Source organism: Arvicola amphibius, chromosome 15, assembly GCF_903992535.2.
Source record: "Arvicola amphibius chromosome 15, mArvAmp1.2, whole genome shotgun sequence".
NCBI classification, from domain to species: Eukaryota; Metazoa; Chordata; class Mammalia; order Rodentia; family Cricetidae; genus Arvicola; species Arvicola amphibius.
The window spans coordinates 13,902,053-13,915,102 of NC_052061.1; the positions used below are offsets into that span (position 1 = coordinate 13,902,053).

At 42.9% G+C, this 13,050-nt stretch overlaps 1 protein-coding gene across 2 annotated transcripts in view; it reads left to right on the plus strand.

Annotated features, from left to right (window-relative positions):
• Positions 1-5,708: 5,708 nt before the first annotated feature.
• Positions 5,709-13,050, plus strand: part of C15H16orf87 (chromosome 15 C16orf87 homolog) — a 36,616-nt gene continuing 29,274 nt past the window's right edge. For both annotated transcript variants that reach the window (XM_038313069.2, XM_038313070.2), the window contains exon 1: positions 5,709-5,865. In XM_038313069.2, the coding sequence (XP_038168997.1) occupies positions 5,800-5,865 (66 nt within the window). In that variant the 5' untranslated portion in view covers positions 5,709-5,799. The remainder of the gene's footprint in view (positions 5,866-13,050) is intronic.

Genomic DNA, 13,050 nt, shown 5'->3' on the forward strand with positions numbered 1-13,050 from the left:
TTTGAGTTTTTCTCCATTTAGCATTCTGCTGACTATAGGTTTTTTTAAATATTTATTTATTATGTATACAATATTCTGTCTGTGTGTATGCCTGCAGGCCAGAAGAGGGCACCAGACCTCATCAAAGATGGTTGTGAGCCACCATGTGGTTGCTGGGAATTGAACTCAGGACCTTCGGAAGAGCAGGCAATGCTCTTAACCACTGAGCCATCTCTCCAGCCCCCTCTCCGTGACTTTTATCATGAAGGGCTGTTTGGTTTTGTCAAAGGCCTTTTCTGTACCTACTGAGATAATCTGTCTTCAATTCCATTTATGTAATGTATTACATTTATTAATTTATACGTGTTGAACCATCCTGCATCTGTGTAATGAAGCCAAACTGGTAATTTAGATATTTTCTTAACTTCAATTGGCAAGCATATTGAGAATTTTGCATGTATTACTAGGGAGATAAATCTATAATTTTCTTTTTATGCGTGTGTGTGTGTGTGTGTATGCTTGTAATAATCTTTGATCTGGTTTTGCTATCAGGGTAATAGTAACATTGTAAAGACAATTTGAAATAATTCTTTCCCTTTCTATTTCATAGAATATTAATATTGGTGTTAGTTCTTTGGCAGCTTGATATAACTCTGAAGTAGATCCATGTGGTCTTGGATGCCTTTATTTGGGGAACTTTTAAAAATTACTATTGCTTCAATTTCATTGCTGGTCATATATCTGTCAATATTATTTGTTTAATTGTGATAAGTCAGAATGTAGAGTTTTATTTATTTCTTTTAGGTTTTCCAGTTTAGCAGAATATAGGTTTTTAAGTTATATCTTTATGGTTTTCTGGATTTTACTGGTACCTCTTGAGTTTCTCCTCTGTTGCCTCTAATTCTATTGGCATCTATTATAATAGCTCCATTTTAACCTCGAATTTTATAAGATTTTTTTTCTCTTTCTTTTGGTTACTTTGGCTAAGGTTTGTCAATCCTGTTTATGTGTACACAAATCCAACTCTTTGGACTAGAGGGAGAGCTCAGCAGTACTTGCTGCTCCTATAGGGGGCTGATGTTTGGTTCCCAGCACTGAGTGGCTCACAGTTCCCTGTAAGTCCAACTCCAGGAGATCGAATCACATTCTGGCCCCCATGGGCACCAGAACTGGCAGACACATATTTATACACAGAAGCGCACACATACATATCATTTTAAAAAATCTTTCGCTGGGCGGTGGTGGTGCATGCCTTTAATTCCAGTACTCAGGAGGCAGAGGCAGGCGGATCTCTGTGAGTTTGAGGTCAGCCTTGTCTACAAGAGCTAGTTCCAGGACAGGCCCCAAAGCTACAGAGAAATCCTGTCTCAAAAAAAACTTACAAAAATATTCAAGTGTTGTATTATTTCTAATTGTATTATTACTAATTTCTTCTCTGATCTTAATTGTTTCTCCCAATTTGCTGTTTTAGGTTTAATTTATTCTTGTTTTCCCGATGCTGTGAGATGCACTATTAAGTTATTTGAATTTTCCCTGATTAATTTATTTGCTGTAGGCACTTAGCTAATATGCTATTTCTTAGGTCTGCCTTCACTTTATCCCATAGACTTTTGGTAGGTTGCATTTACTAACTCATTATTCAATAGTGTGTTGTTTAATCTCCATGAATTGTGTGCTTTCTGTAGTTTCTCTTGATGTTGATTTCTAGATTTAGATTCATTGCAGTCAGATATAATATAAGAAATTATTTCAATTTTTCTATGTTTGTTGAAATTGGCCCTGTGTGTTAATATATGATCAATTTTAGAGGAAGTCCTGTGGGCTGCTGAGAAGATTGTATATTTAGTGTTTGAATGAAATGTTCTATGGATTTCTGTTAGGTACATTTGATTTATGATGTCATTTAACTTCAACTTATCTCCTTTTAATTTACCTGATGACCTACCTGTCCATTAGCAGAGAGGTCTTAAAGTCACCCACTGTTACTGTATCGGTGTACTGCATTGCTGTTACATAATAGACAATGTCTGCGACTTAGCATATAGCTCCATTTGCTCTAGAAAATTGGGTACACTGGAGTTTGGTTTGTGTACATTTAGAATTATAATAACCTCTCGGGGGATTGTTCCTTAATGAGTGTGACGTGACCTCTGACTAGTTTCGCTTTGTTAGAATTTAGAATGAATATCCCTGCTTCTGCCTTTCTTTTTCTCTGGAGTGCCGTTTCCTGTTCTTTACTCTCAGTGGTATTTATGTTTGATGGTGAGGTGAGGTGTGCTTTTTCAAAGCAGCAAGAAAGGTGGGCCCCATTTTCTGGTCCTGTCAACATCTTTTTACTGGGACCATCAGTTATTGAGACAATCAATACTCAGTGTTACCATTCTTTGTCATTTTGTTGCTTTTGTGGTCTTCAACCTCTGTATGTTGTGGGTTCCTGGGAACCCTACTCTTGGCCAGGTTGACCTAGTTCCATCTCCACTGAGTGTTGTGGTCCCTGCACACCTGGGTTCCTTCCCTACCCTGGATGTGCTCCAGCTGCTTCTCCTATCTTGTATGTACTTCGTGGGTCCTTACCTGTTTGGGTGCCCTTAGGCTCTGGGTCCAGTGTGGCCCACTTCCCACTTGTGCTGTCTCCATTTCATTTTGTGAGTCCTTGCACACCTGGGAGCCCTAACCTGGGCCGACGATCCTAATTCAAGCCTCTGCACCCACCACCCTGCTTTATTGATCCCTGTGCATCTGGGCACAGTTCCCTGATAAGGTTCTACCCTTATATTTTGTACTTTCAATGATCCTAATATTTTACTTTTACCTTTCCAACTTAAATGCCTCAATATCTCATTATTTCCTTTTCTTCCTTAATTGCTCTGACTAGAACCTGTAATATCGAACTGGATATTATGGCTTTGTTCCTGAGTTTATGGGAAGAGTTTTTAGTCCCATACCATGGAATATGACATTACCTGTGGATTTTTCATATATAGTCTTTATTACATTGAAGGAATAACCTTCTATTCCTGGTTCATTGGGGTTTTTTTCCTCCTTTTTACTTTGCAAAATATGCAGAAAATAAAAATTTACATTTTAGCCATTTCATTTTTAAGCCTATGGGCTAGTCCTTTGATGACGTTTCATTTTTAAGCCTATGGGCTAGTCCTTTGATGACGTTTCATTTTTAAGCATATGGGCTAGTCCTTTGATGACGTTATGTTTTTATAATTCTTACCACCACTCATCTTTATCACTGCATGCTGAAACTCTGCATCCATTAAAAATGTCTCATTTGTCTCTCGCTAAGGCAATGGTTCTCAACCTGTGGGTCACGACCCCATTGGGGGTTACATATCAGCTGTTTAAATTAAGATTCCCAACAGTAGCAAAATTACCATTATGAAGCAACAGTAACTCAACTCTGTGGTGGGGTCACCACACCAGAGGAACTGTACTTCAGGGTCTCAGCGTTAGGAAGGTTGAGAACCACTGCTCTAGGGTATGGGAGCCTTGCCTCTGCTTTCTGTTTCCATGTTTTTTTTTTTTTTTAATCTGAGATCGAACCCAGGAGCTTATCTATAATCAGCAAGAAGTACAGCACTGAGAGATGCTGCCAGATTCCATGAATTTGGCTACTTGAAGTGCATCATACAGATGGAATCATTCACTGAGAAACAAGTCTTTAAGATTCATACATGTCGGAATTTCCTTCTTTTTGTGATTCTGCTTGCTTTCCCCCTTTTATTCCACCTGGGACCAGGGCCCATAGTCATTAAATCTCTCATGCCCATCTCATAATTCAAAGTGTAGGTGGAATTTTCTGTCCTGACAGCCAGCTCCCAAGTAACCACACAGAGACTTATCACTCAACTGATAGCTTAGGCTTATTGCTAACTAGCTCATACATCTTAACTTATATATATTTTTTTGTCTCCCACATGGCAGTACCTTTCTTCAGCACAGTTTGTTCATATCACTTTTTCCTGCATCTCCTGGTGACTCTCTGCCTTTCTTCTTCCTAGTCTCTTCTGTGTCTAGCTGCCCGCCTATACCCCTTCCTGCCTCGCTATTGGCTAGTTAGTTCTTTATTAAACCAACAAGAGCAGCACATCTTCACAGTATACAAAAGGATTATTCCACAGCACAAAATTCATTTAATCTCTCTCTAAAAATCACCAAAGTCTTAACAGTCTCAAAAGAGTTTAGAAGTCCAGGCCAGGAAGTGATGGTGCATGCCTTTAATCCCAGCTCTCGGGAGGCAGAGGCAGGCAGATCTCTGTGAGTTTGAGGCCAGCCTGGTCTACAAGAGCTAGTTCCAGGACAGACCCCAAAGCTATAGAGAAACCCTGTCCTGAAAAAAAACCAAATAAATAAATAAATACAAAACAACACCAGAACAAGCTACATACTTCTAATACACAATGGTACAGAGTAAATATTCTCATTCTGAAAGGGAGAATGAAACATATGAAAGAAAGAGCTGACCAAAGCAGGATCCAAACTTTTGGATCCAACACTGAACCCTACAGTTCCCTGTGTGGCATCTGGGTTTTGTGATGGATTCATCTGAGACCCTTGGGCAGGCCAGTCTTCCAGTTATCCCGCCTACATCCCATGATGGGCTGGTAGCTTTTCTCCGTGGTTGTACCACGTTTGTAGCGTCTCTAACAGCTTGAGGTCTCTGGTGAAACTTAGGTTTCACCTTCCCAGCTTGGTAAGATTGTCTCTCAGTGCCTCCCTGCAGGAAATCTCATCCTGCCACACATTGCTGGGTGTCTGCAGCTATAGCACAAGGCCCAAAGGTCCTATTATAATGATATCTCCCTTACTTGCAAGACAGATGCTGTCAGCTCCAGATGTTTTCTGGTCCTTTGGATCCAAAGTGGCAGCAGTTTTTTGTCCCTTCAGGGTGATCCTGGAGACTTCTTTAGGGGGTCATTTTGGAGCAGGGAACCCTTGTGGCAGGATTTTATTCTTCTTTAAAATGAATTTACATTTTCTCAAGTTTAGATTTTTTGACACGTGGTGTCTTACCCTTAGGATACCTTTCCTAAAGCACAGAGTATGTAGATGCTTTGTGTCTTCCCTCTTCCTTTTCTGCAACTTTAAACCCAGCGCATGCTCCTTTCTTCATCAAACTGTACATTTAAAAAAAAAAAAAAACCCTTCTGTTCCCTCACTATGGATCTGAACAAGAGCAGTAAGAGCCGGGATTACACGAGTGCATGGCATTTTGTTTCCTTTTCCAAATAATTTACTAATTTTAATCTAGTCAGTATCAGTGATACACTGAATCAAAACAGGGCATCCTCTCCCCCTCCCAGCGAAATACAAAGCACTGTAGACTGTTCTTAAGATAGATATTTCCTATTCAGTGTGCCTGATAGTGGATCGCAGGCAATTATTTATTGAATAATGAACGCTGAATCCCTGACGCTGTGAGCCTAGAGGTTTCATCGAACGTCCATTATACAATTTCTCACGGATTAGCACTGCTGACATTTACAGGGGTATTCGTTGCCAGTATCCATTTTCAGTCTCGGGTTCTGGGGCAGACAGATGAGGGGGCGTGTCCAGCCCGGCCCACGGGTGCGTTGGTTGGTGGAGTCTCGCAGAAGCCACGCCCCTCGCGGCCAGCCGCCATAGAGGGCGTGTCGGTGGGACTTCCCTGAAAGGGCTGCGCCCCCGCAAACACCTCCCCGCCCCCCCGCACGCAGCCCCGCGCACGCGCAGGCGCGCCTCCACGGCCCGGTCGCGCCTGGAGTGAGGAAGCGCTCTGTGGAGCGGCGGAGCTACGGCGCTGCTTCCACGGCTGCTGAGGAGGGGAGCATGTCTGCAACTCGAGCCAAGAAAGTGAAGATGGCCACCAAATCGTGCCCCGAGTGCGACCAACAGGTGGGCCGGGCCGGCGCGAGCGAGCGGGCGGGCGGGCGGGGCGGGCAGGGCGGGCGGCCGTTGCTCGGCGGCGGTTGGCGGCCCGCGGCCAGGCGGGGGTCCGGGAGCGGGGACCCGGCGCTGCCCGTTCTGGTCCCCCGCCGGCCCGCGGCCCCCTGCCGCCCCGGGTGGCTTTGTTCGCCCTTGCGGGGAGTGCGGTGCGGCTCCTCAGCTGTCGCCCCCCGCCACCTGGGTGGCAGCGTAACGCAGACAAAAGGACAGTAATGCTGCTAACTTTTTGCAAATTTGTGGACTTCCGGAACACCGCAATAAAATCAGTTTTCATGGGTGATTTCTAGTCCTTCCATTACGTTGTTAACGTTGTTAACGGAACACGACCGAATGAAGTCGGCATTGAAGCTTTTCCTCTCTGCATGCGCCCCTTCCTATTCGTGCTATTTACTGTTGTAAATTTGACATGTCTGCTTCCAGATTTTTTTTTTTAAATTTATGCGGGTTCGTGAATTTGAAACGAGTCATCTAAATTGAATTCATGGAGTAATAGCTGCAATCTTCAAAAAGATACATGCTTTTCTTTTCCTGCATTTAAGCACGCTTTATTCTCATTACAGTGTAATGAACTAAAATTCTCTCAATTAAAACCATCCTTAAGGCCCTTCGTGCCAGCATGCAGAGCTTGGTATACTTCTTTTTCCACTGACTGAATATTCAAATTTCCAAAATGACTACCTCTTTCTCCTCCCCTCCCCCCCTTCCTTCTTTCTCATTCTCTCTGGAGTAATTTAAAATGGGCGGAGACTTAAGCTGATTTTAATTTATTATTTAGGGCGCTTTCTTGTCGGTTTATCAAATCTTTTAACAGAATGTTAATATATTTTATTCATATAATTTATAAACACGCCGATCAGGGAAAGTTGTGCAAGAATAGAGACGATAGAGCTCTATAAAACAGTCATATTTTCCAAAATGTAGTGATGCATTCATTCTTTCCACCAAACTAAATTTTAACAAACTTGGACTCTGTGATCAATCTGTTGTTACATTACTTCGATTTTTTAATAATTTCCAGTTAAGGCTTATATAAAATGAATTATGCATTGTTTCTGTATGGCACAAATCCCGTGTATCCTTTTGTTTTACTTGGCATAAAGTAATCTTTTGGGGGGAAAGGCCTGATTTTAATATCCTTGTCAGGGGCCAGTGAGAAGGTGCAGCAGGGAAAAGTTCTGCTCAGGCCCGACCACCTGGGGTGGATCCCCAGGAGCCAGGAGAAGGGAGGAGAGAGCTGGCTGCCCTGAGTTGCCCTATGACCTCCACATTTAGTGCTAAGCAGGTCAGAGATGGGTGTGGGTACACCAATTCTACACACACTAATGGTAATAAAAAATACTGAAAAAAGCAAACAAACCGAAAAACCCTGGCTAAAAAAGAGCAGAAGACAGAGTCCTTGAGACTGCTCAAGACGTCAGGGTTTTATTTGGAAAGATGACCTTCATCTCGGTATCCAAATACACGTGTCTCTTTTCTCATTTTAATTTTGTATGTATCTGTGTTCTGTGGGAGTCTGAGGACATACGGTGGCAGTCTGCTCTCTTTTCCACCATGCAGGGGTTGCAATCAAATTGGCAGTGGGGGCCCTTAGCCTCAGAGCCATTTCCAAGGCCCCACATGCATTCCTTTGTGTAAAATCAGCTTTATTTTGGCTGCAATAATAAAATACCAAAAATAATTATCCAGTTTTTCATAGTTCTGATGGAAGTTCAAGGCCAGGATGGGTTCTAGTGAGAGTTCTCTTGGCTTGTTGATGCCAAGCTGTCTTCTCAGTGTCCTCGTGTGGCAAGATGTGCATGCTCTAGTCTCCTTAAGGTCACTAACCCCATTAGGGGCATCCCACTTCACTTAAACTCAGGCACCTTTTGAAAAGCCTTACTTGGAGATACCATCACAGTGGGGTTTAGGGAGTCAGCATGGAAATGCTGGTCAGTGGATACTATTTAGTCCTTTATAAACTAGTGCACTGGTTTTGCCTTGTTTTTTTTTTGTCTTTTATTCTCAATACTAAAGAGAATATACAGGATGGCAAATGAACTTTTGGTGATTTCCCTGTGGTAGGGTCGAATTCAGGGCCTTGCCCTTTGCTGATATTTTTTTTCAAGTAATAGTAGTTGAAGAAAGTAATAGGTTAATTTTAGTTTTCTAATTAAAGAGTAGAAGCTTGCCGGGCAGTGGTGGCACACACTTTTAATCCCAGCACTTGGGAGGTAGAGACAGGTGGATTTCTGTGAGTTCGAGGCCAGCCTGGTTTACAGAATGAGTTCCAGAAAGCCAGAGCTGCACAGAGAAACCCTGCCTCAGGAAAAAAAGTAGAAACTTTTAATTTTAAACTAGGAAAAAACCCCTATAATTGTAAGTAACTTTTTAAACAAAACACTAGAATGTTGCCAAGATTAGAAGTTATTGCATAAATATTAAATTAAGTTTTTGTATATAGTTTATAAACATAAATGAAAAATCTTTAAGGTGAAATTTTTCCAGTTGACTAGGTAGGCTAGTTTAAAAAACTGGTGCGAGGAGGCAGAAAGCTCGATTTTTAGCAGCTTTTAGCATCTCTTATATAGGCCCTTAAAAATATAGTTTCCTAACTTAAAATTTTGTGTTCTATACTTTCATGAGGGTCTCATTCACTGACTGGAAAATTACTAAGCTGTTCTGGGTATATTACTATTCAATATATTTGTCAGTTTTTTTTCTTTTTTTAAAGGTGTATTTTGGCTTGCTTTCATTTTAAACAATGTACAGTTTCTCCATATATATGTCACATCTGGCAAATGTGTGTGCTGTACCCACACCCATCTCTGATCTGTTTAGTACTGAAGAATCTCAGTACTCACCCTTATTTTGGGCAGATACATTAACATCTGTAGTAGATGTCTGAAATCTCAGACAATGCCAACTCTGTCTATACTGTGTTTTTGCATATGTACACACACCTAGAATGAAATCTATAAGTTGGGCATAAGCAGTCAATAGCTAATAATTAAATAGAACAGTATATTCTAATAAAAGTTCTGTGATGTCTTGTGAATGAGAATTCTTGAAATGAAACTGTCTACAAAGACTGGTTAAAACGTCAGCCATGTGGAGAGGGCGGAATGTTACTGGCTTAGTAGCAATGTGAGCTATCTTTAGCCCACAGATAGCCGTTCTCTGCCTTGCTCTGTGTCAGGTCTAAATCTGGAAAGATAAAAAGCTTTTGAGATGAGTTAACTTAAAACTCTAATTTTCCACCAATCAAAGGGCTAAAAGATTTGTCAGACAGCATCTGAGGCCTGTAATGAAGATTTCTCACTTTGCTGTGACTTCCTACTTAAATACCAGTTTATTTGAGAAGTGCTTTGATCTATGACTCTGTTCTATCCCTATGAAAACTTCATGGAACTTGCTTTTCATGTAGGAACATAGAATTTGGGGTAACCTACATCTGTTCGTAGGCCCTAACCCCGCCGGCAGGGTCAGCTATTCAGGGTCCTCTGAAGGGGCGCTAACCTGCAAGACATGAGCTGTAAAAGAGGAAGGAGACCAAGCAAGATTCTATTGTCAAGGTCTCCGTTTATTGGGGTGAAAGTTACAGCTTATATACCCTTGAATGGGGTGGAGGTAGGTAGGCAGGAATTCTGCCGGGGTAACTGAAGGTCATCAGCCAGCACCTGGAGTAAGCCAAAGCATGTGATTCATTAACATTGGAGTAAGGGGTGGGTTCCCTTAACAGATGTGATCCATTAGCATTGGAGTAAGGGGTGGGTTCCGTTAACGGATAGCTCTCAAGATAGTGGGATGAGGGGTGGGTTCTCTGTAAACATCCTTAGGACAATGACCTCTGCTATCCCTGTCAGGACGATGTTCCCTGACAAATCTATCCTTAGGAAAATGGTCCCTGACAAATCCCCCTTCCTTTTATTAAGGAAGGCAGCTAATAAGTGGAGAGCACTGGTCAGAATCTAACCACATAGTCAGACCTATAGGAGAAGGGACTGGGGCAAGGAGGACCCCTCTCTCGAGTGGAGTCTCCTATCCTCTCCTGGGAACAGAGAGGTGTCTTATGGGTAGTATTAATTATTTTTTGGCCCTTAATGATGGCCTGTGATGAGGGCTCTTGTCTTAGGTTGAATGGGGACCAGGTTTTTGTCTTAGGTCGAGTGGGGACCAGGTTTTTCTCCCCATTACCCGTCATAGGGTTCCCAGGGCCCTGTCTTAGGTTGGGGGCGGTCCCGCCATCAGATGCCTGTCCTTGAAGCTCCTCAAAAAGGTATCTAGCAAGACCAAAGTAAGCAGCTCTTTGACTGCAGGGTCCCTGTCTTAGGCTATGTGGAGGGCAATCCTCATCCCCTGACATCATGCCATGTTGAGCCGGCCTGTACGGCCTCTGTATGATGTGCTGTTCAGGGGAGGGTTCCACAATATTCCCGTCATTGGGCCTCTGCGTGGATATTAATGAAAAGACTGCGAGGAGCTTCTAAAACAAAAGGTATAAAAGATGTAATTTGGACACCAATGACTCCATCTCTGGACAAGAAGAAAGGGTACCTTCCAAACCCAGTATTCACCTTTTAGTCTGACCTATGGTATAAACTCCTTCCTAAGTGCCTACTCCAATATAAGATTACGAGTGCTGCTTGCCAAAAATTTTTTTCCAGGGATTCCAAGGTCTAACGGGTTTGGGGTCTGTAACAAGGGTAGAAAATTGAAGAGCAGCTGCAGGTCGTTCTGTCTCCAAAGTTCTGAGGTCCTCCGTGGAGCCACGAGTATTTAGGCGATGATAATGAACAGCAACGGAATCTTTTGTTATTTCGTCAACCTGGGTCTTAATAAAGCGGGTTAGTTTTGAAAAGGCCCATGGGCCAAAGGATAAAAGCAATAATAGTCCCAAAAGAGGGCCCAACAAACTGGGCAAGAGTGTGGATAACCAGGGGGAGGTAGAAAACCAGTTTTGATACCAAGATTCCTGTTTTTCTCTGTTTCTTTTTCTTTCTTCTAAACTGTTTTTTACCTTTTGTATGCTATCCTGTACTAGGCCTGTTTTATCTGAATAAAAGCAACATTCTTCTTTAAGGGCGACACAAAGTCCCCCTTCTTTAAGAAAAACAAGATCAAGGCCTCGTCTATTCTGCAGAACCACCTCTGACAGAGAGACTAATGAGTCCTTTAGGTTCTCCAGGCCCTTTTGTAATTCCTGGATGTCTCTGTCCACCGCCAAACTGAGTTGGGCATATTGCTGTTGGGAGGTGATAAGAGAGGCTATCCCTGTTCCTGCACCTGTGGCTCCTAATCCCAAAATAATAGCTAAAGTGATGGCTGTAATAGGTTCTCTCTTGTTTTGGGGCATAGTAGTGCCCTGTTTTCAAAAGTGGAGGAGATCCTCTGACTCATGTATCGTCAGACGAGGCACCAGCCGCACAAGCACACAATAATCTCTATTGATCAAAAAGTTATTGGTAATTATATAAGTGGTGAGGCCCGAGGCACAAGCAAAATAAAATTTTTTAGGTGCAGAAATATAAGAAAAAGAGATATTAACAATAAATGTCTGATTGTAGGTATACTGTAATGGTTGGGGAAAGCGTAAAGCTGGTCCCCTAAGGCATAGTCCTATGCCAGAGACCTGGCCTATCGTAATACCTTCACCGTCGACAGGATGCCACCTTAAATGCTTTGTATCATTAGTTAGATGGGGGGAGCCAAAGGCAGCCACACCTTCATAAAAGGGGGGCTTTGGTGAAAAGCAAACCCAGCATTCCTCATATAGGGAATTATTAATGGCATGTAAAGCAGTTATAGAAGCATTGACCATAGATAGAATAAGATCAGCAGAAGAGGGAAGTCCTTGGGGTAAGGTGGGTTGAAAAGGAGGGGCTGTTACAGAGGAACCATTGGTTGGGGGTTGTTTGTGAGATGGACGACTAGGTTGCCCACTAGCCAAAGAATGTAATGCCTTATTGGGGCCTACTGCGGTAACGGAGGATTGGGGGACTGTTCTTAGTAACTTTATTTTAAAAGTCACCCCAAAATCCCTTCCGGCCTTATAGAGACGGAGCCCCCATTCTACCCCTCTAGAGCTGGCCCAGTCAAATTTTTTTCCTGCTTCTGTAAAGGAAATTACCAAGGGGTTACACCAGCCCCTAGATTGGCTGTCAGATACACATTGAGCAGATAGTTTTTGGGCTGGATCTTTTCTCTTTACTTGAATATAATCCCAGAAAGAAGAGGGATTCCAATATGTATCCCCAGTAGTTTCACAGCCCCATGAGGCACAGAAATAATCAGAGCTATATCCACATTTGGAGGCCAGGGAGCGATTTCTGTGGGAGGCCCCAGGGCAAACATATATTGGTGTAAGGGCAAGGGAGGTCCTACTAAGTTTGTTGGCACAGCCAGGCTCCGTGGTATGACATGAATCTTCTGGAGCCTGAGTTAAAGGGAGAAATTTATCGGCCACTCCCCAATCTGTATGGCCTCCCAGAGCCAGTTTGCAGAGATCTACCTCTAGAGGGCCCCAATCAGGAGTTGCGGCTATGGTGGAGGAGGAGTTAGCAGTGTCACCTGCTTCATTTATGACCTGCCAGGTAAAATTGAAAAGTTGATACAGGGGTGTCGTCACTCCGATATGGTTGGTCCAAATTAGAAGGAGCCATAGCCAAGGTGGTTTCAAGATTTCTGCCAGCAAGAGGAAATTTTCTCAGGGTTTACTTTCCCTGGTTGGATTATACAATTTTATCAAACGCTCAGGGAGCCACCTGGCATTTTGAGCCTTGGTATCATAAATACATGCATGGCCTTTTCCCCTAATAAGCACAGGGTCAGGGCCAGCCCAGACTCCCAACAGGGGGTCCTTCCATAGGGCTTGTGCATAAATAGATTGGGTAGAAGGGTGCCACAATCTGTCCGCAGCGGACTGCCCTTGATTGTCCAAAGTTAGAAAATTGAGCACAAAGAGAGCATGAGCCAATATTGTCTTGGCGTTGCCTTTTATGGGGTAAAGAGTCTCTTGTGTCATTAACTTAGAGATGGTATGCTTAAGAGTCTGATTGGCACGTTCAACAATGCCCTGGCCTTGTGGATTGTAGGGAATACCAGTACGATGTTTTATATTTAACTGGGCACAGAATTGTTTAAATTTTTGGCTAGTAT